The sequence below is a fragment of the Lissotriton vulgaris genome, chromosome 5 (genome assembly GCF_964263255.1).
Source record: "Lissotriton vulgaris chromosome 5, aLisVul1.2, whole genome shotgun sequence".
NCBI classification, from domain to species: Eukaryota; Metazoa; Chordata; class Amphibia; order Caudata; family Salamandridae; genus Lissotriton; species Lissotriton vulgaris.
The window spans coordinates 1,231,720,837-1,231,744,010 of NC_141693.1; the positions used below are offsets into that span (position 1 = coordinate 1,231,720,837).

Here is a 23,174-nt window from a genome sequence, read left to right on the forward strand (position 1 = left end):
ACCTTAAGGGTAGCAGCAGCAGAAGTAAAGGCTCTGCGCCCCCTTGAGTCCTGGGACCTGCTCTCCTTATCCGGTGGAACAGAATTAGTAGCTGTGACAGCATGCGTCTTCCGTGCTGCCGCCACGATGACTGAGTCTGCAGGAGGGTCCGTCTTAACGAAGACCGGATCCGAGGTCGCCGGCTTATATATTTTTTTGGATGCGTGCTGGCACCGCCTTAATGGTTGCTGGAGATAAAAAAAAGTGTCCATGACTGGGTCAAGGATCCCAGGAACCAATGGTCGAGATGCAGTCTACTGATGAAGTGTCTCGAAAATCACTGTTGTCGTGACTTGTGGAACAGACATCTCAATGTTGAGTTTCTGAGCACCTCTCTGCAGAACCTCATGGTATGTATTAATGTAATCTATTGGAAAGACCCTGGAAATAGGGCTGTCCGACAGTGTGGGGGAATAATATCTCTTGGAGGACCGGGTAGAGGAAGTAGAGGGTGTTCTTCTACTTCGTCGATGAAAACTGCGCCTCCTTTCTCGTGATCTGACTGCGCGTTCCTCTCGCCTCGAGGAACGCGATCTATAGTGCCTCTCTCAGGGGACCTCTCGTGCCTATGCCTGGGAGAACTCACTCTGTCCACCTCATACACCAGTCTCGGAAGAGGAGATCTATGAACCGAATTGGCATACTCCTGCATTGGCCTTGACTCCCCAGAATCCTGCCAGTGACGTAAGGGCAGTTGCCATCTTGGGAACAACTGAACAGCGGAAGGGGCCTCCTTCTGTCTTGAAGGAGACTTGTGGACATGGCTTGCCGCTTCCGGAGTGGCTGATCTTGAAGAAGCCCTCCTGGAAGAGTGAGAGGACGAATGGCGCGAGGCTGACTCCGTCACCAGGACCACCGATCCATCCCCAGACCTCACGAGGCCTGTCACGACGTCGAGCGTGCTCTCAACGTCGAACCAGCATTGTTGCAAAGCCATCCTGTGCCCTGGGCAACTTTTTGCTGACTGGGACTGGTGGTAACTGACTGACTGACTGACTGACTGACCCTGGGCTCTGTTTAACCAGGCCCAGGGCCAAGCTAAAAGGAACACATTAGAACACAGTTAAGACACCCAACATACACTAGGTTACACTATAGTATGGTGGGGTGGGGTGCCCCTGTAGTTGGCATGACCTACCACCTAAGCCCCTAGTATGTAATAGGGCAGGGGATTGAAACTACCTAGAAGTCTCCAGTATCCTGGGGCATGGCAGTTTAGAGGCCAGCAGATTCTCTGCACCAGCATGTGTGCAGTGCTGAAGCCTGAGGTCAGTGTAAAAGCTGCACTGGTGGCCAGGACAGCTTTTAAACCTTAAATTGTGCCCAAACTCGACTTTGGGGGTAGGGGCCCTTAAAAATTAAAAACCGACCATGTTATTGAATGTTAGGGACCCCTAGGGTCCCCCCTAGGTATCCCAGGGGTGGGGGGTCAGTTATCTATAAGGAGCGCCCTTATAAAATGAGTTCTTAGAAGCCTGGGTAAAGTGAAATTTTACATTTCACTCCCCACGTTGTCTTAAAGAGGTGCTCAAATTCGACTTTGATGCTGGAAGAATTGGGTAAGGGTGATCTGCAATATTTCTGCAGATTCAGAACCCCTGAAGTCTTCCCTAGTTGCACAGGGGGTGGGGGTCCGGTAGAAATTAGGGAAATAGTTATAAAATATGGTTTTATATGCCCTGGTGCTACAAAAGTGGCGCAAGTGATTTTCCCCATTGCAAACCCCATGGCCCATAGGTTAACATGGTAGGAAGTGATTGATTACTAAATATTGATAGGAGAGGACTAGCCAGACCATTCAAAGACTTCCCAGAGTGGTCGTAGTAAATCCAACGATATTATATTGTTGAATTTCTCCTAAAGTGTACATACAATAAGTTATGAGACTTTCTTGTTTGTAAGTCCAAATTCAGCCTTTCAGTGGTCTGCCCTGATTGGTCAGAGTTAAGTGGATTAGCCAGGCTGCTGGGAGGGCAGTGATCTGTTCTATAGGAATGCCAGGCCAGGAGGTGGCGTCGTAAACTACGCTCTTCAAAGGCAAGAGGGGAGGCCTGGGTTTTAGTCCACTATGACAGTCGTGACCCAGAGTCAGGACTAGGCTTAAGAAAGATATTTGCAGATGGTACAGGGATGGTCCATGGAAATGAGATATCCCAGAGGGTGTGTTTAGCCAGCTCTTACCTCCTTGCTGGAAAATCAGCCATTATGGATTTGGAAGGATAATGCACTCTGGGACAAACTAATGCCACACTCCACAGGATGTGGTCATAACAATGAGGAGTTGCCCTGCTCTCATTGGTCAGCAGTGACCTGGTGCTTGACCCAGAGAATTTTGAATAAGTATCCAAGAGGGGCAGAGCCCTCCAGATCTGTTTCTTGAAACTTACTGAAGCAAGAAGTACCCTGCTGCGAATTTTGCTGTGCAAAGATTTTTTAAGGCCTAATCTCTGAAGACTGCACCAAATAAAACTGCAGCCCTGTGGATTACCCTGCTGCCAAAGGACTAAGAGTGGACTCCCTCCAAGTATTCCAAGCCTGGAGTACGTTGGATTTGTAAGGGTTTTGTTCATGTGGATTGCGGCATTGAAGTTTCACACTTTCAAGGACTCTCTTGGAGATTCCAGAACCTTGGATTGTGTGTTGAATTCTCTGGGACCCAGAAGCAGAACGCCAGGAAGGTGTTCTAACTGGACCCCGCTTGCTGAAGAAGGCAGCCCACCACAGTGGTGAGAATTCTTCAGAACAATTTGTAAAGGTGTGTCCCTGACAGAGAAAACAAAATGAATTAAAGGAGCACTGCTGGTTTCGAAGCACTAGAAAGTGACTCATCTTTAAAAATTCATATATGTGGTTCCCTACAGTGGATTATTTTCGTTTTGGTGTCATTTAATAGATAAAAATATTACCTATTTTCATAAATTGGTGTTGGATTTTTATTTTTTGTTGTGTCCTAATTATTTACTGAAATTGTGTTTTTAAATGCTTTACATACCTGTCTTTGAAGTTAAGCCTGTCTGCTCGCAGCCACGTTACCAAGGGTTGAGCAAAGGAATACTTTTCTAAGACCTATGCTGAGTTCTATCATGTGTTAGTTGCCTTATTGCCAGTGGCAGACCTACATTTGCCCCTACCAATAACCCACTTTCCAAAAAGCATGCATTCCAGACGTCGATCTTGGTTCTTGACTTCTCGCTAGTTGGACCTCCCGTCTGCTCGACGTTGAACGTCGACTCGACGGCGCCGATGAGGAGCAGGTGAAGAATTTTGTCTTGACGTCGAACGGTGATGTGAAGCAGACGACGGAGGGTCTCTCTCTCTCTCGACGTCGTCTAGACGACGGCGTAGCTGTGTCCCATCTCGACGTCGAAGGTCTGCGAGACTACGCCGGAGGGATATTTTTCGCCCTCGACGCCAAACGCCTTCGAGAAGACGACGGAGACCTCATCCTCGACGCTGAGTTGGCGACGGCGGAGGACTCTTTGCTCTCAAAGTCAATCGCTGATGGGACTGCGATGACAGAAGTGAGCCTGCCCTCGACGGCGAACGTCGTCGAGTTGACGACGGCGGAGGGGTTTTGCTCCTCGATGCCGATCGTCGACAGGTTCACGACGGCGGAGGGGTGACACTCCGACGCCGATCGTCGCCGAGTTGACGACGGCGGAGGGTCTCTGCCCCCCATGCCGATAGTCGCCGGGTTGACGACAGCGGACGGGTCTTGTTCCTCGAAGCCGATCGTCGCCGGCGGAGGATCCCGAATCTTCAACGTCGACGCCGCACATTTTCTCGACGGCAAGCCCGCTGTCGAGGTCTTTTCTTGGATAAATGACCCACCTGAAGATCTTGTCTCAGCGCCGAGCCCGACGCTGAAGTAGAAGGACGCGAGGTCTTGCTTCTAGATGGTGTTCTAGACCTCTTGGAGCCCTTCCTTACAGGAGACTTTCTTGTGCCCTGCTAGCAGTGTTTTTTAATGCCTGAAACAACCCTTTACTTCTAATTACAGGAATTTTCTCCTCGCAATTGACCTTTCCTGACTGTTCCGTTTAATAAATGACAGCGGGTCTCAAGTGGGTTATGAAGTGCTGCCCTCATTTGGGTCACTACTCAAACTAAAATTTGGTGAGGACATAGTTGATTTAATTTCACCCATATATAACCAGCAATTAGATACTGGGCTAATTCAGTTTCCTATTAATAGGACCTACAACTAACCCTGTTACTGTTAACTACAGTGAAGGCAAGCCTTGGCTTTCATTTCAAGGGTAAGCCATTCCGTAGAGCACTATTACACCTATTCGTACAAGCACCTCTTTAAGCATTTATGCAGGTGGGTAATGAATATGCTACTTACCAGTATGCATCTGTTCTTGGCATGTAGGGCTGCTAACATTCATATCTTTGCATTAGATCGCCACCTAGTGTTGGGTCCGGATGATCGCACATTGTTGTCCTGGAAGAGTCTTCGAAGTATCCTGAGATGGGTGGCTCCTCCCCTGGACTACAGTGCGCATGGGCATCGGCTCCATCCCCAGATTGTTTTTCGCCATTGTGGCAGAGGATGGAGTGGCAAGTATAAAGGATGTCCATGCTAATGATTGAATACAATAGTATATCTGCAGCTGCGACAGGCACCGGGGAGGAGGGCGGGCGATATGAATGTTAGCAGCCCTACATGCCAAGAACAGATGCATACTGGTAAGTAGCATATTCAGTTCGAGGCATGTGGGCTGCTAAATTCATATCTTTGCATAGAATACATAGCAGTCCCTCCATCAGCGGCGGTTGCCCGTGCCAGCTGCAGAAACCTGAAAAAGTGTCTTGAGAACAGCCTGCCCTACAGCCGCTTGCTGTTTGGAATGTACATCAACACAGTAGTGTTTTGTAAAGGTATGTGGTGTAACCCACGTGGCTGCTCTGCAAATATCCTCTAGAGGAATGTTACCAAGGAAAGCCATGGATGCCCCCAACTTGCGTGTGGAGTGTGCCTTTGGGGGTATTGTTAAAGTGCGCTTGGCTTTATGATAACAGATTTGGATGCACTTAACAATCCATCTGGCTATTCCTGCTTTGGAAATTGGGTTGCCTTTGTGTTGTGGTGAGAAGGCAACAAAGAGTTGTTTCGTCTTCCTAAAGTGTTGTGTCCTGTCTATGTAGTACATCAATGCCCTCCGTACGTCCAAGGTATGGAGCATCCTTTCCGCCACTGTTTGTGGGTTCTGGAAGAATGCAGGCAAATCGATAGTTTGGTTGAGATGAAAATGTGACACCACCTTTGGAAGGAATTTGGGGTTAGTACGTAGTACCACCCTATTTGGATGAATTTGGATGAAAGGCTCTTGTATCGTGAGTGCTTGCAACTCACTTACGCGTCTTAGTGACGTAATGGCAATTAGGAAAGCAACTTTCCACGTTAGGAATTGCAGTTCGCACGAGTGCATTGGCTCAAACGGTGGTCCCATCAGCCTGGTGAGGACCACATTGAGGTTCCACACGGGAGCTGGCGGTGTTCTTGGTGGAATGACTCGTTTCAGTCCTTCAAGAAACGCTTTAATTGCAGGCACCCTGAAGACTGAGAGATGCTGCCTATTTTGAAGGTAAGCTGCGATGGCGGATAGATGTATCCGAATAGAAGTGTACGCTAGTTTGCACTTGTAAAGGTGTAACAGATAGCAAATGATGTTAGGGATAGATGCATCTAGCGGGTTTATGTCATTGTTTGCACAGTAAATGACAAAACGCTTCCATTTTGCGGCATAGCATGCTCTGGTTGACGGCTTCCTCGCCTCCTTGATGATGTTCATGCATTCAGGAGGGAGGTTCAGGTATCCAAACTCTAAGACTTCAGGAGCCAGATCGCTAGGTTGAGCTGTTGCGGATCTGGATGCTGAATTTCTCCATGGTTCTGCGTCAGAAGTCTGGGCGTGAGGCGCAGTCTTTGATGCGGGACCACTGAGAGCTCGAGGAACGTGGTGTACCATGCTTGGCGCGCCCACGTTGGAGCAACTAGGATGAGTGTCATGGAGTGTTGCCGTAGTTTCCTCGCCACCAGTGGTATCAGGGGTGTCGGGGGAAAAGCGTAAGCAAATTTGCCTGACCAGTTCATCCATATCGCATTGCCCTGCGATTGGGGGTGTGGGAACCTGGCGGCGAAGCTTTGGCATTTTGCGTTTTCCCTTGTGGCGAACAGGTCTATGTCTGGACGCCCCCACCTTTGGAAGTACGGCTGGAGTACCGATGGATGTATCTCCCACTCGTGCATTTGATGACTGTATCTGCTGAGCAGATCCGCCATCTGATTGTCCTTCCCCGGGAGGTGTTCTGCCATGAGGAAGATGTTCCTCTGAATGGCCCACTTCCACATGCTCTGAGCCAGGTGAGACAGCTGTGGTGAGTGGGTGCCCCCCTGCTTTTGGATGTAGTACATCGCGGTCATGTTGTCCGTCCGGACTAACACCACTTTGTTGCACAGATGTACAATGAAGGACTTGAGCGCCATGAAGATCGCCATCAGTTCCAGATAGTTGATGTGCATCTTCTGTTGCTGCGTCGTCCATAGTCCCTGCACTGTGTAAGTGAGCAGGTGTGCTCCCCATCCCTGGAGAGATGCGTCCGTTGTCAGGATAACCTGTGGCACTGGCTCCTGGAACAGTCGGCCCTTGCAAAGGTTGTGTGGAGTCCACCAATGCAGAGAGTTGTATGCCCGACTGGTAACCAACACTAGGTCTGTTAATTGCCCCTGAGCCTGTGTCCACTGATTTGCTAAGCACCCCTGGAGCGGGCGCATATGCAACCGTGCGTGAGGGACTATGAAGATGCAGGAGGCCATCATGCCTATCAACTGCATGAACACTCTTGCTGGAAGCGAGTGTCCCGGTCTGAACTTCTGGATTAAGGACTGCATGCCGTCTATCCTGACCTGGTTTGGTCGTGCCGAGGCCGTCAGGGTATTGATCGTCGCACCCAGAAACTGCCGGACGTGTGCCGGCTGAAGGTGTGACTTCGGGTAATTCAACGAGAAACCCAGGTCGTGAAGGAGGTGAATGGTAGTCGACATGTCCGCGGCGCACTGCTGTTCCGATCTGGCTTGAACGAGCCAGTCGTCGAGGTAGGGGTAGACATGGATGTTCTGCCTCCTGAGGTGCGCTGCCACAGTCGCCAGACACTTGGTAAAGACCCTTGGGGCAGTCGTGACTCCGAAGGGTAGGACTTTGAACTGATAATGCGCGCCCTGGATAGTGAACCTGAGGTACTTTCTGTGGGACGGATGTAATGGAATGTGGAAATAAGCATCCTTGAGATCTAAGGTTGCTAAGAAGTCTCCTTTGTTTAACATAGGAAGAATCTGCTGCAGTGTAAGCATGTGGAAATGCTCTGACAGTATGTACAGATTGAGGGGACGGAGATCCAGAATTGGTCTGAGAGATCCGTCCTTCTTTGGAATGAGGAAGTACAGAGAATAAACCCCTGTGCCTTCCTCCCCCACTGGCACGAGCTCGATTGCCCCTTTTTGCAGCATCACCAACACTTCCTGCTGCAATAAGTGCAAGTGCTCTGCGGACATAGGTCTTTGCCTTGGCGGAATGTTGGGTGGAGTGGACTGTAACTCTAGACAATAACCGTACTGTATAAGTTGTCGCACCCACCTGTCTGTGGTGATGTTGGTCCAGACGGGCAGGAACTGCTGTATTCTCCCCCCGACAGGTGTTAAATGGTCGGGGGGCAGTGACAGAGAGTCACTGGTTGCTTGGGGCAGAGGAGCGTGAATTGTTGCCTCCTTTGCCACGTCCTTTGTTGCTGTTTCCCCTGTAGCCCCTCTTGTTTTGTTTGGGGTACGAGGACTGTGCTCCACCTCTAGGGAACTGTGACTGTTGACCCATCTGTCCTCTGGTGACTCCACGGGCACCTGAGCGACGAAAATTATTGCCCCGAAACTGCTGAGATTGTAGGGCCCCCATCGATTTAGCAGTTTCGGTGTCCTTTTTAATCTTTTCCAGGGTGGTGTCAACATCTGGACCAAACAGTCTATCTGGATTGACTGGTTGATTAAGTATGGTTGTTTGAATGTCAGGTTTGAACCCCGATATGCGGAGCCAAGCCTGTCTTCTGAGCATGACACTGGTGTTAACGGCCCTAGCGGCCGTGTCCGCGACATCAAGTGCGCACTTTATGGCCGCGTTGGAGATCAGTTGTCCCTCCTGTATAAGCATTTTGGTGCCCTCTTGAAACTGCGGAGGCAGGTGTTCTACAATTTGCTCTAGTGTGTCGTAATGTGATCGATCATAACGTGCCAGTAGTGCCTGTGTATTTGCAATACGCCAGAAATTGGCAGCCTGTGCAGCCACTCTTTTGCCTCCTGCCTCTAGCACTTTGGACTCCTTATCCGGGGGAGGAGCTTCACCCGTTGTTTGGGAGTTGGCCCTCTTGCGTGCGTTTGCTACCACCAAGGAGTCAAGCGGCAACTGTCCTCGAATGTATGCAGGGTCTGCAGGCGCTGGTCTGTACTTTTTTTCAATACGTGGGTTGACCACCCTTGCCCTGGTAGGCTCTTTAAAGATGTCCGCAGCGTGCTTGAGGACCCCTTTGAGCATAGGCAGTGTCTTTACATTTCTTTCTGAAACTGAAAAAGTGTCGAATAGAAAGTCTTCCTCAACTGGGTCAGCATGCATGTCCACGTCGTGATTAGCAGCTGCCCTCTCAATCAGTGCATGAAAACCTGCTGAATCCTCCGTAGGGGATGCACGTGTACTGAAGGACTGTGGGTCTTGCCCCACATCTTGGTTGCCTTGGTCCCCAATGCCATAATAAGAATCTGGCTGTGCATCAGGTTCATTTACTGGGAACGTGTATTGTTCATCTTCACCATAGTCCCCACTGTCAGAGTGGTCTGGAGACGGTGTTGGGCTCCTTCCCACAGGAGGTAGAATAGGTTCCATGAGGCCTGATGCGTCCTGTGGAACCTTCTTCTTCTTTAGGGGAATGATGTAGGATTCCACCGGCTGCGAAGTGATCTTCCTCTTATAAAGAGTTAACTTCCCCGTGTCCGCGTCTATAAAACACTCCGAATCCTCTTCAGGATCGAGCACTTGACCCGAAGATGTCCCCGCCGTAGAGGAATCCGACTTCTTTGGCGTCGATTTCGAGGAAAAGGCCTTTGGCACCACTTTTGGCGGTAGAAGGAAAAGGAGCTTACTTGCCGGCTTGACCGGGACGTCTGCCGCCTTCTGCGTCGACGGCGTTGGCGTCGACGAGGAAAGAACCTTGTCCTTAATTCTTTGTAGTGAAGCAGCCACGAGAGATGCGTCGGTGACCGATGTCTTTGGCACCGATGAGGTGGCCTTGCCTTCGGATGCGACGTTCCGTTGGTCCTTTGGAGGGATGGACGGCGCCGGACCCGAGTCCCTGGATCGATGCGCAGATGTCCCCGATGGAGCCGGGGCAGTGTCGGTCGCCTTAGCTGGCTTCGCCGGCGCCGGCGCGCTTATCTTGTGCGTGCCCCCCTTTTTAGAGGATCTCTCCTCCGGCGCCGATTTCGACCCCGTGGAATCGCCGTGCTTCTTCGACTTCTGCGGACCGGAGGTCGACGGAGTCGATAAGGCCGCCGGTTTATTTGTTTTCGCCGTTACGACCGCCATCTTAGGGACGTTCGAGTCCTTAACTTTCGGTTTCGGTTTCGGGTCGGCCATCTTAGGTGTAGTCGAGACCGTTGCTTTCAGTTTCGGTTTCGAAACCCTAGGCGCAGCAAGTATGTCCGTGGCCGGGCCGACAGGCGGGGCCGTGGCTTGCGCTACAGGGTCTTGGGTAAGGCCGACAGGCGATCCCGCGACCCCCTCCTGATGTTCTTCAACTTCGGGGCATAGCTCGTCCCCTGAGCTATCTTCCTCGGCCCCATAAACCATCACGTCGTCCCCTACCTCGTCGACGTATTCAAGGCCCTGACCCACGACTCCGTCGTCGTCATATTCCGGATCGGCCTCGACCTCCGTCTCAGGCGGGGAGATTTGAAGATGATGGCTCTGGTCTTCTTCTTCTTGGTCGCCGAAGATGTTATCCGGATCCGGGGCCGTCTGTTTGGCCACAAGGCGCACCGCGCGCCGAATCGTTAGAGTTTTCTTCGACCTGAACTTCGCACAGGCCCGGCAACTTCCTTCATCATGGTCTGGAGAAAGGCACTTATTGCAGACCGGGTGTACATCTACATGTGGGTATTTGGACCCACAGAGCGGACAGAGTTTAAACGGACTCCGCTCCATGTTGGGAACTTAGTGTCGAGTCGCGATGAGAAGGCCTCGATGTCCGAAGAGTAGTTAGAAACTCCGGTGATTCCGGCTCCGAGAGACGGAAGAAACTCGAGACCGAACGCAAACAATACCGACGTAAAGAAACCCAAAGCCTTTTGGCCGTAAAAAATGATGTTTATTCGGTTCCGACGGAGAGACGTCGAGACCGCATCCGAACCCAATGGCGGAAAAAAACAATCTGGGGATGGAGCCGATGCCCATGCGCACTGTAGTCCAGGGGAGGAGCCACCCATCTCAGGATACTTCGAAGACTCTTCCAGGACAACAATGTGCGATCATCCGGACCCAACACTAGGTGGCGATCTAATGCAAAGATATGAATTTAGCAGCCCACATGCCTCGAACATATCACTCCACCTTGTCATTGATAGGAACTAAGTGCCATTACTGGCTTTGATAGACACCCTGGAATATATTAAGAAGGATTTCTGCCATTCAGGCACCCTGGTTGTGCGGCTCGGGAAGCCTGCTTTACGTTCAACCATTGACCTACAGTTCCCACGTCCCCTCCATCAATACTAAAACCTAGTTATATCTTTAGTCCCCAGAATCTCTATCCGGAAGAGACCCCGTACCGCGAAAGGGTCGAAACAATGTTGAGTACTCAAATGGGAGAGCCCCCAACAAATCATATGGTTGTCCTTGAAGAAATGATTGCATTGGCTCTTTTTATCTACTTATAACCACTGCCACAAGTGTTCCAATATCACCATTGATATTACACTAGTCTGGGTATGGTCACCTCACTGGGGATCACATATCACTTTCAAATGTGATAAATGTATATACTGTAAAAACACAGACAGTTAATATTTTATGCCTTTTGGTATGTTAAATATTGCTTTGCAAAATAAATAACACTCCTTTCGGCTGAAGTGAGGACTATTAAAAAAAAGAATTTTGTGGGCTTTAACGTATTACCTTGTGAAATAATTGGCATACCTTATTGAGCTAAGGTTTCATTCTTAACCTGTCTGTTCTGTTTGAGTCAAGCAGGATACATTAATTGCTGGAATAACTAATTCATTTCTATGAAAACTGAGTTCCTTGTGAACATTGTCTCTGCTTACCAACAATACCCAGTTCGCAAGGACATATGGGTCGCTGTTTGTTGTGAGAAATGATTTGAATAATGTGGCAACCCCTGCCCTGACAAAGCCAGTAGGCTTGTTTTATTTGAAATATCACCCCTTTTATACTGTGATGTTACATGTGGTATAGGTGGGGAGTATTGGGATGATTAGGTTCAGGGCTCACTAGGTGTGTAATTCCATCTATTTAATCTGCAGTTTTTTTATTTAATGTATAGCATTTATTAGCATGTCTATAATAAAAGTACTTTTCCTTTTAAAAATAAGCACTGACTGGACAATAACGCATTGAGTGTTGTCGCTTGCCAGCGAATTGGGACTGCTAAAGCACACTAACTTCCTTGAGTAGGTCTTGGACTGCTCTGCTTCACTACCCTGAAAAAGTCAAGTGCTACAATGGAATACTTCTTTCCCAGTAATAAGACAAGAGCAAAACTATTACTTGTGAAGGACTGTCACAACTAATAACAAGTTCTTTCAGCACCTTAAAGGGAGGCTCAAATTATGTAAGGAACATTCCAATTTGAAATAGCTGAATCAAAGATATAATGGAGCAGAGCCCTGAAGATTTCTCACACTAAGGTGTGGTAGAAAATCTAGTACTCAGATTCTGTGAAGGATTGGAGCTCACAGCGTATTCACCTGATTTTTAAGTCTTTGCATCATAAAAGAAGGAAGACAGGCTATTTGTGATCTACTGCTGTTTTCAATGTCAATAAAGTGCTTTATTAGGTACTGCTAATATTGTCTAACAAGGATTAACTGCCTGACTAGTAATTCTCAAGCATGTGAAACTATGAAAGACAATGTTGGAAAAGAAAATAGCCATTTAATATTCTTGTTAATTCTCCAGCTATAGTATCTTTCATAAATTTCACATGCTTGATTCCTCCCAGTCATCGATCTGGGCCTCCCAGATTAACAAGGAGTAAAGTATGTGAATCTATGAAAGATACAATGCTGAAAAACTATTACTCATAATGCAGCACTTTACCAACAGTGTTATTTAATTTCCCTATGCAGAGGAAGACCATGCGGGCTGCCTTTGGCTTGCATTTGCCCTGCTGAATGGCTGCACTCCTCAACTCCAAGCCACGTCCACCCCAAATTCCTTGACTTGCCCAGGAAGGAGTGATTTATATGACACTAGTATTATTAACTTGGGTATTACTAACTACTAGTAGTTTGCTCACAAGCGTATATTTGTGCAACTTAAACTGAGAGTATGTTTTCTTGCTCTGTTCTGCAGTTTCTCATTCTGTGTTGTACTAATATAAAGATGTATCCAATAAAAAATGTAGTTTAATAACTCACTTTTTTTATTGGCGCTTTTCACTTCCAAAGCTTCTTTCACCACTGAAGCCCACTGATTGTAAGACTCTGCTCGCAGCTTCAATGAATTCATCATTGGATAGAGGTCATCAAGCGTATACTGATACCTGAAATAAATACAATTCATACCGCTTAAAAACATAATACTGTTTGTGAACCTTTTTCACACAAACCACTTTTGTTTGCATACAAAACATATCTTGATCCAATCTGAAAATATATTTCATAAGCTCTACAAAATGCTATTAGACTATTTTTATTACGTTTAATAAATTATGTTGAGAACTGCACAGCCCACAGGGATTACATTTTTATTAACCTGGAGATATAAATCCCATAATCAAATATATTCCTCACAACAGTTTTCAGAAATTACAATAAATACAAAAAGAAGGCCACAAGCTCCAAAAAGCAAACAATACTCGGCTACAACATTCACCTGAGTCAATGAAAAACTAAGAACAGTTTATTATAAAATGCAGATCTAGATCCAAACCTTGCCTTCTGTGTGGGTCCCACTGTTTGATCTTTGAACTCTTCCTTGATGCGTATACAACGTTAATACTTCATGTTTTCAATGAACAATATATGGACAAAATCCATCTTCTCTCAAAAGATGTTCCCAATGCATTTCGGGATAAACAATCCCTTCTTCAGGGGTGAGAGAGAAGCAGCTGATAATTCGGTTGGCTCAAAACGAATACCTAAACGAGTCCTGCGTATAATGACCAGAGTCTTAATGCTACCGAAAAAACTGTGTAGCTCACAACGAAACACACTGTCTTGCTTGTAGATATCCCAAATATCTTGTAAAATGAAGTTTAAGGCATAATGCTCAGCGTTCCGAAGTGAGAGTTCCACTTCTGCAGGTTGGAGGCGGGGACAGGCCTGTAGGGGGGAGGCCAAGCCAGTTGGGGTCGTCCTCTTCTTAGTTTCAGCACAGCTGTTCGGTCCTTCTTTTCTTCTTGGTCGTTACTTGTCGGAGGACGCACGGTTCAGCGGTGCCCCTAAATACTAGATTTAGGTGCGTTACAGGTAAGTAAAGGTTGGAACCAATGGGTCCCTGCCTTGGGGCGAGTACACACTTGTGAGAAAGTGCCATCTTTCTTGCATTGGTATGCCCCCACTTTTTGCTGAACTGCTGATGTGCTTTAACTGAGTGTGCCCTAGGCTCCTGCCAACCAGGTACCCAGGGCCTGTGTTCCTTCCCTAAAGCTGTGTTGAAACAAAACCCAATTGGCATCTCTGGCCACATATCAGCCCCTAGTAAATGGTACCCTAGGTACTCAGGGCATGGTGTATAGAGAAGACCACTGAGGACTGCTGCACTTATTGTGCCACCCTCAGGGGCCCTGTACCCTGACACCCACACACTGCCTTTGCAGGCTGAGTGCAATTACACGTTTGCTCAATAACAGACCAGCCTCCCAATGGCTCCATAATGAAATGCTGATTGGCATGATGAAACTCATACTGGAGAACAATTTCATCATCTTCAATGACAGGTGGTATATGCAAACGAAAGGTGTTGCGATGGGATCCAAGTTTTCACCCTCCTTTGCAAACCTGTTCATGGGTTGCATAGAAATGGACTGGATCTGGGGCCAGGAGGGTGCGGCTCGGATTAACCATATCATCTACTGGGGCAGGTATGTAGATGACTGTCTGTTGGTGTGGTCTGGCACTGAAAATGAACCACTACAATTCAGTGACCATCTCAATACCAATGACTATGGTATGCAGTTTACTATGGAGTTTAGCAACACTAATGTCAGTTTCTTGGATATTGAGCTTTACATTAAGAATGACAAACTAAACAGCCGCCTATACCGGAAGGGCACTTCCTGCAATTTTGTTCTCCATGCAAGCAGCAGCCATCCTGTTCACCAGATTAGATCTATTCCGTATGGGGAATATTTGAGGGTGAGGCGGCATTGCAGTGAAGACCTAGAATTTCATGATTGTGTACACGACATGGAACAAAGATTGTGTAATAGAAGTTACTGCAATTCTGTCTTAAAACAAGCAGCCAAGAGAATCACCAGAATCAAAAGAGAAGACACTCTGAAAACTAAGCCCAAAACATAAGGGTGCAACACTACTGTACGTATGATCACATATTTCAATGGCCTCAACCCTATACTGAGAAAAATTATGAGTAAGCACTGGTGTTTACTATGTGGCGACAGTGTTTTAGCCCAATATATTCCTGATCGCCCACTAATTACATTCAGATGGGGCCAGACCCTCTGCACTAGACTAAGCCAGACGCTACCCAAATCGGAGTTTCCTGATACTTGGTTAACTCCGCATTCCATAGGTTTCCGTAAATGCGTGTTCTGTGGGGTGTGAAAGTGGGCTCAACATAAGGTCAAAACTTTCACTAGCCCAAACAACCAGTTATGTATTATCAGGAGCAATATCAACTGCACTACTAGATTTGTTGTCTATATAATTGTGTGCAAATGCGGGAAAAGGTACGTAGGCAGTACGATCAGGCCACTGAAAGATAGAATTGCAGAACATGTGAGGGCAATTAAACAAGGTGATGCCAGATACCCAGTCGCCACACACGCAGCTCTGTGTCCCTCACAAAATATTCATTAAGAGATCACCTTCTTTAGTATAGAGAGAATTAACCAACACCAAAGAGGGGGTAACAGAGAACTTCACTTGCGCAGAACTGAAGCAATGTGGATCATGCGCTTGCAGTCGGTGCAACATGGGTTGAATTGTGATTTAGAAATGCAATACTTTTTGGGAGACTAACTTCACCACTTCCTCCTTAGCTGCCATTCAGAATCAGTGCATGAACTAATCTGGTTGCATAGAGTAGGATGTAGTTATGTCAAACTAGTTAACTGTCTCATTTACGAATAGACATTTTGGTCTTTTCACCAACAAATGTAATTCACATCAGCATTTGATTATATGACGTGTGTTGTTAACCAACAAATGTAAACCTTTTCAGTATTTGATTTTGTGGCACCAATATGGATGATAATGAATTTGCTTCATCACCAAAAAATGTGATTGCTACCATTGTACTATTGATAATTTCTTGACTTTGCAGGAACCATTGACCAATTTCGTTTATTGACATTATGAGCTTTGCTTGTGCGAAGTACTATGCATTGCACATTTCTCTCAGTTTTGATTACTAATTAATTTGAATATGTTCGCAGTACAGAATTTACTGATTGGTCACAATCGAACTCTCACATCAACACTATGGGCGCACCCTTTGGTAAATACTATGAGAAATCCCCACATTTGTGGATACTTTTGGTAGCACATTTTTGGTCGGATTATTGCGGTACACAGATTGGCGGACCGCACAGTACCTTGTCATTTTTGTTGTGGATTCTGGACTCCCCTTTTTGATTCAAACAATTTCTTCAAGTATTCTTTTGTCAATTTGTGTGGATGGAGACACTTCTTTTAATATAGATTGATTCTATTGACAGTCTTCTCCCCTAGCAGCTCAATTTTTACTTTCCTGTTGGATTGCACTTCCATCTGGCTATTAAGCCAATTTAATCTATTGATTTACTCTTAACTGGGAGCATACTACTTTATTCTTTCGTACGGTAGGTCGGCCCTTATTCTGTGTAATATGGGACTATGTTCGTATTTCTTACTACTTTTATACCTGAGGATTTAATTGTGGGACGCAATTTGTTGCGCCAATCTTGCAAAGTAGTGATTATTAATGTCCACTTATGAATTGTGTTTACACATTCAGTCTTATGCTTTTTGCATTATGTGACCCCTCTTGGGGCCCGTCTCCATAATACATAATATACCTCGTAGACAGACTTCTTTTCCCTGGGGTCATTGCTTTAATATCGACATGAAGCCAGTGTCTGTCGGTATGTAACATTACTTTATTTTCGTACTTCAAATATTAATTTTATGACCAGCGTTCGTTTGAAGGTTCTATTCACGTCCTTACCAATTTTCTCTTTATGTCTAACGAGTCCTTTCACTTCCGTGTTTCCGGAAGGTTTCGCCGGAAGTATATAACGCAGTCTAGTTTTTCTTTTTATACACCCATTACTTTCAACCCCGGTCCTTTGCCATTGAGGTTCCGGGTTGATAGGATCACTGCCGAGACGTGGGGTCTCCTTTTCTTTCAAGTAAGTTCCACTAAATAGGATTGGAACGGATTCTCGTTTCTGAACACTAGATTTGTATTTGGACTTATCGGCGTACTATCGCGGATATTGATCACTATGTTCATTTGCTCTTCTTGGTTTACAGATTTCAGACACTGATCCGTGTTGTGATATGCTCGTGAGCGCTACAATATTAACGCGACTGAGTGGTCTTTTCATTTACTCTCCTCCACTCCGGGTGTATTAAAATTTTACTACCACAGTTTGGATTCTGACTGGGTGCTGTGCTGTTTCTATACAGATCTCCTGCTTGACTATAAGGTGGGTACCAGAGGGGTGGGAGTGATAGTCTATCTTACCCCTTTTTAGTTTAACATTGATTTTCGGGATCCATTCGGGGGGCATCTTTCTATATGTCACACTACATTTCACCTACTCAGTGAAAGATTGCTGTGTTTTAATGCAGCCTGAGGACTTTAGTCTTTGCCATGTTTCCGAACACTTACTAATCATTCTACAGAGTCCTTATTAGGAATTTCCTTTTTTAGGTCTCGCTATTCGATGCGCATGCGCATCGATCTTGCGAGACTATAGGGGCTTAAACAGACTTTAACGAGCTTGCAAGGAATCGTGGCGATTCCTTGCAGTGCCCGTGAAATTCAAGCTCAATGCGCATGCGCATTGAGCCTAAAAGCGCGTGCACATGCCCCCAGCCGTATTTTCCCTCAGGCGCACTCCTCCCACACCCCCGCTCCGCCCCCTCCCCTGCCCGCCGTGTCGCATTTCTCCTCCCCCTCCCCTGCCTTCCCTCCGTCTTGTCTCTTCACTTCGCCGTGCCTCCCCTACTCTCCTCCCCCCTCCTCCTCCTACTCTCCTCCCCACTCTCACTCTCCCAGCACAACCTTTAAAATTCATTATTTTGGTTCGTCACGCTGATACCAAGGAAGAAAACAAGTTACTTACCTGTAACTACAGTTATCCAGTATTGGTATCTTTCATAGATTCACATGCCTGAATCATTCCCCGTCGTCGAGGCGGGAGTCCCACTGTAAATTATATATATATAGCAGTGCCTAAAAACCATTAGTAGTAGGCTAGAAAAGGATATAGGCCCAACTAGGCCCAAAACTTAGCAGCCTATCTACCTCATTATGTAAAAAGAACTGAAAATGTAGCCTCAGCCAATCAGCTAACCTCACCCTCTAGAACCTTCCCAGCCCAGGCAGTTCTCCTCAGATTTTCCCAGCACAAGTGAGAAGTAGTATCCTATATAAGAACTGCCCAGCCGGGGAGGAGGGTGGGTGCATGTGAATCTATGAAAGATACCAATACTGGATAACTGTAGTTACAGGTAAGTAACTTGTTTTCTTATCCAGTATTGGGGTATCTTTCATAGATTCACATGCCTGAATCAGAATAGCAAGCAGTAACAATCATAACTGTCGGTAGTGGAAGGTGGGAGACAATCCAAACCATATATCCCCACACAACCTGGAAGGTACTAGAGCAATAACATATCTCAATACATATGCAAAATCATGACAATACCTTCATACAATATGTATCTATATATAGAACGTTAAAACAGTATATTATTAAACATTTAGCAATAAAGAAAAAATAAAACCATAACAGTCTGACCTCAGTGAAGAAGATGCTGCAACACTGCTTCTCCCACTGACGTATCTCCATGTAGTACCGGCTGCAGGCAATAGTGCTTCGTAAAAGTATGCACACTTTTCCATGTAGCAGCACGGCAGATGTTTTCCAGGGACACCCCTGCAAATAGGGCTGTAGACGCTGACATCATCCTGGTGGAATGCGCCTTAACCGTTCTTGTCAGGGGCTTGTTCGCTTTCTCATGACAGAAGACGATGACAGAGGAAAGCCATCTGGCTATAGTTGCCTTCGTCACTGCCTGACCACGTGTAGCCTGTCCATAAGCCACAAACAGTTGGGTAGATTTGCGTAAATCTTTTGTCTTTTGCAAATAGAATTTGAGGCATCTTTGGACATCCAAGGAATGCAGCATTCTTTCAGCTGGAGTCTTGGGGTCTGGAAAGAAAGTTTTTAGTTTCACCGGTTGGTTGATGTGAAACTGAGTCGGAACTTTGGGAATAAATTTAGGATGAGTTCTAAGTGTCATATAATCTTTTGAAAAATGTAGGAAAGGTTCTGATATAGTGAACGCCTGTATCTCACTTACTCTCCGGGTTGAAGTGAGAGCTAACAGAATAGCCACTTTCCAAGTCAAGAATTTAAGTTCCGATTTATGAATTGGTTCAAAAGGCCTTTTCAGCAATTGAGATAACACAATATTGAGATCCCACTCAGGAGGAGGAGGCCGCACTGGAGGGAAAACTCGAAACAATCCTTTAAGGAACTGTTTAATTAAGGAAGAAGAGCACAAGGATGGTTTGTTGTAACTCTTCCTGAATCTGGATATGGCAGCAAGGTGAACTTTGATAGAAGAAAAGGCGAGACCTGATCTGGCTAGAGACAGCAGATAAGGCAGAATTTTCTCTGGAGGAGCCTGTAGTGGATGGACGTCATGCTCTCCGCACCATAAACAGAATCTCTTCCATTTGAAGCGATAGGTTCTGATGGTAGACTGTGCACGAGCCTGAGATAGAACAGCTCTACAGTCTGGAGAAATCTCCAGGTCCTTAAACTCTAAGAAATCAGGAGCCAGGCGTGCAAGTGTAGCGACTGAGGATCTGGATGAAGTATTTGTCCTTCCTCTCTTGTTAGCATTGAAAACGTCGGTTTGAGGCGCAGTGGAGGTTGATGGGAGAGCATCAGAAGCTCCTGGAACCAATACTGCCTCGGCCAGCGAGGAGCAATTAGGATTAGAGAGCAACGCTCTCTCTTCATTTTCTGTAGAACTTTTGGGATGAGAGGAATCGGTGGGAAGGCATATGCAAAGATTCCGGTCCACCTCATCAACAGGGCATTTCCCCTCGATCCTTGCTGGTGGAACCTGCTGGCAAAGTAAATGCATTTGCTGTTCTGTTGCGTGGCAAACAGGTCCAACGTTGGTGTGCCCCAGAGCTGGAAAATTGTTTCCACTTGGCGTTGTTCGAGTTCCCACTCGTGACATCCTGTGAACGATCTGCTGAGATCGTCGGCCAGCGAATTCTGAATTCCTTGAACATGTTCCGCTCTGAGGGAAATCTTGTGGTGGAGTAACCATTCCCACATTTCCTGCGCTTGAAGAGACAGGGCCAGAGATTTTGTGCCCCCTTGCTTGTTTACGTAAAACATGCTGGTGGTGTTGTCGGTGCGCACCAGTACTGCAGAGCCTGCAATTCTTGGCAGGAAGGCTCGCAAGGACAGGAAAATTGCCCTCAACTCGAGGCAGTTGATGTGTTTGTGCTTGTACTGATGGGACCACCGTCCCTGCACTTGAAGGTCCTGGAGATGACCTCCCCAACCTTCCATGGAGGCATCTGTCGTTAGAGTAAATTCCGGTAGGGTCTGAAGAAAAGTGAGCCCCGGAGACAAATTGTTCTTTGTCGCCCACCATAGAAGAGCTTGTTTCATCTTGGGCGTGACCTTGATACGGTCCTCGAAAGATCCGTCTACCTGCCGCCACTGTCGATGCAATTCCTCCTGGAGAGGCCTCATTCTGAGTCGAGCCAGTGGAACTAGATGGAGTGCGGAGGAACACATCCCTAGCAGGGAAACAAACTGTCGGACCGAAAGAGACTTTTTTGACCGTATTTGACTTGCCAGCTTTGTGATTTTGTCTTGACGAATTTGGGTTAAGAAGGCCTTGCACTGAGAAGTGTCTAGTATTGCTCCCAGGAACGTCAGAATTTGTTTGGGTTGAAGTTGAGATTTTTTGACGTTGAGGGTTAAACCCAGATTCGAGAACATTGACAGAGCACTCTTGACCGATTGTCTTGTTGAAGTCCTTGTCGGGCTCTTTATTAACCAATCGTCGAGGTACGGGAACACTTGGATTCCCTGTGACCTCAACGCAGCTGCAACTGGGACTAGAGTCTTGGTAAAAATTCTTGGTGCAGACTTCAGGCCGAAAGGGAGCACCTTGAATTGAAAATGGACACCAGCCACTGTGAATCTCAGATACTTGCGGTGTTTTGGATGTATTGGGATGTGAAAGTAGGCGTCTTCCATATCCAGGGAAGCCATGAAATCTCCCTCCATGAGGCAATTGAGGACATCCGTGAGTGTCACCATGCGGAAACTCTGCTTTTTCAGATATTTGTTTAAGTTTCGTAGATCCAAAATTGGACGCCACTCTCCTGAAACCTTTTCCACAAGGAAGAAGCGAGAATAAAACCCCTGATTTTTCTGGGATGTTGGGACTTTCTCTATCGCATTTTTGTGCAGCATTTTCATGGCTTCCATGTATAACAAATGAAGACGAGGTGGGGAGGGACCCCTGGGCGGTAATGTTGGAGGTTTCTGCAAGAACTCCAGAGTGTGTCCGTGTTTGACTATGTCCAGAACCCACTGATCTGAAGTTATCTTCCGCCACTGTTGATAAAAGGCGGAGATCTTGGCGCCCACGGGGAGGGAAGGAAGGGAGGATGGTGTCCGGCAAAACTCACTGGCGTTTATTTGAATCACGTCCCTGGTAGTTAGAACGTTGTTTCCCTCCTTGACGAGAGAAACCCGCTGACGATGACTGCCGATAGGACTGCTGGTAGTACGGCTTAGTTTGAGGTTGATACTGGCGGTTTTGTTGATTTTGATAATGTCCTCTTGATGAAAAACCACGGCCTCTTGCTCCTCTGAAAAAACCTCGCTTATACTGTAGTGCACCAAGCGATTTGGCCGTATCAGTATCCGTTTTTATCGCAAGCAATGCATCATCTATGTGCTTGCCAAACAATAACTCGCCATTATAGGCCATATCAAGGATTTTGGTCTGGACCTCAGGTCTGAAGGAAGTCGCCTTGAGCCATCCTTGCCGTCTGAGAACTGCCGCTCCGGCCAATTGTCTAAAGGCTGTATTAGATACATCGAGGGCGCAATCGATAATCTCAGAAGCTGCCCGCTCGCCTTCCAAGACAACCTTCCTGACCTCTTCAACACGGTCATCGGGAACCAAATTGATGAACTCTGACAGATCTGACCACATTTGTCTGTCGTACCGTGCTAAAATTGCCAAAGAGTTAGCAATCTTGACAGTAGCAGCGGCACTAGCTGAGAACTTCTTCCCAATTGCATCCAATCTCCTGCCCTCTTTGTCTGGAGGCGTAGAAAGTGGTGCAACCGGATTCTTGGATCGTTGTTGAGCCGCTTGTGTAATCACTGAGTCAGGACGCGGATGACCAATCAAACATGAAGGAGTATCCGGTGGTGCTCGGTACTTCTTGTCGACTCTTGGAAGAACCGCCGGGATGGAAGCTGGCGTCTTCATAATATCAATCCCTTCTTTCCAGATATAGTCGATGATAGGGATAGATCTGGACACCCTTCTATACCCTTCCTTGAAATCATGGAGAAAGCAGTCGGTTTGTTCAACCGAAACTGTGATTGCGAATCGAGCAGCCGCCCGGTGCATGATGTTGTGAAAACCTCCTATGTCTTCTGGCGGAGAATCTGAAGGTTGTGGCAGATTAGGAGAGGGCATAGGGATGATGTAATCATTCCATGGTTCCGTAGGCGTGGAATCCGGAAGTTCCCCATCCTCTCTTTCATCCTCATCTGGAGAGGAGATGTCAACATCCTGACCTCCAGTTCCGGGGTCAACATCCTGCCTTGGAGAGTGTGAAGGATGTGGCGGTGGAGTTACTGGCATGTCCTCTGGCACAGGATTAGGAGTAGGCAGAGTTGGTGGAAACCTCTGACGATAATCGGCCAGCATGGCCTGCAAATCCTTCACCAGAACAGACGGAAGATGAGTCGTGTCTTCTGTGTGTTGTTGCCCCTGATGATAAGGAGTAGCTAAATTTTCCTGATAGTAATGAACCTCATCATCATCCTCATCCTCTTGATATTTTATGTGCAACTGGGAAGGGTGATGGGCCACTCCAAAAGGATCATCATCATCATCATCCTCTTCATTATCCGAATCTGCCTCCACGTAGTTTTCCAAGATATGCGAAGGCAAGAGGGGAGACAAATGAGAGTAACTCTGTCTCTGAAATGACTTCATCTGAAAATGGGTATACTGTACCCTAACCGGAGATGTGGGCAATAAATGCGTGGATGGCACATTCAAAGATGCCAGCGCTGCTGCCGATGGCAAAAGTGAGACAGATGTGTTAGTTGCCGATAGTGTCGTCGACGGTATCGTCATAGGCATTGGAGCCATGGATGAAGAC

The 23,174-nt window shown here is 46.9% G+C and overlaps 1 protein-coding gene across 2 annotated transcripts in view; it reads right to left on the reverse strand.

Moving 5' to 3' along the window:
• KDM5B (lysine demethylase 5B) overlaps nt 1–23,174 on the reverse strand; it is an 856,576-nt gene that overhangs the window by 343,582 nt on the left and 489,820 nt on the right. For both annotated transcript variants that reach the window (XM_086923073.1, XM_086923072.1), the window contains one exon: nt 12,740–12,864. In XM_086923073.1, coding sequence (XP_086779199.1) covers nt 12,740–12,864 — 125 coding nt within the window. The remainder of the gene's footprint in view (nt 1–12,739; nt 12,865–23,174) is intronic.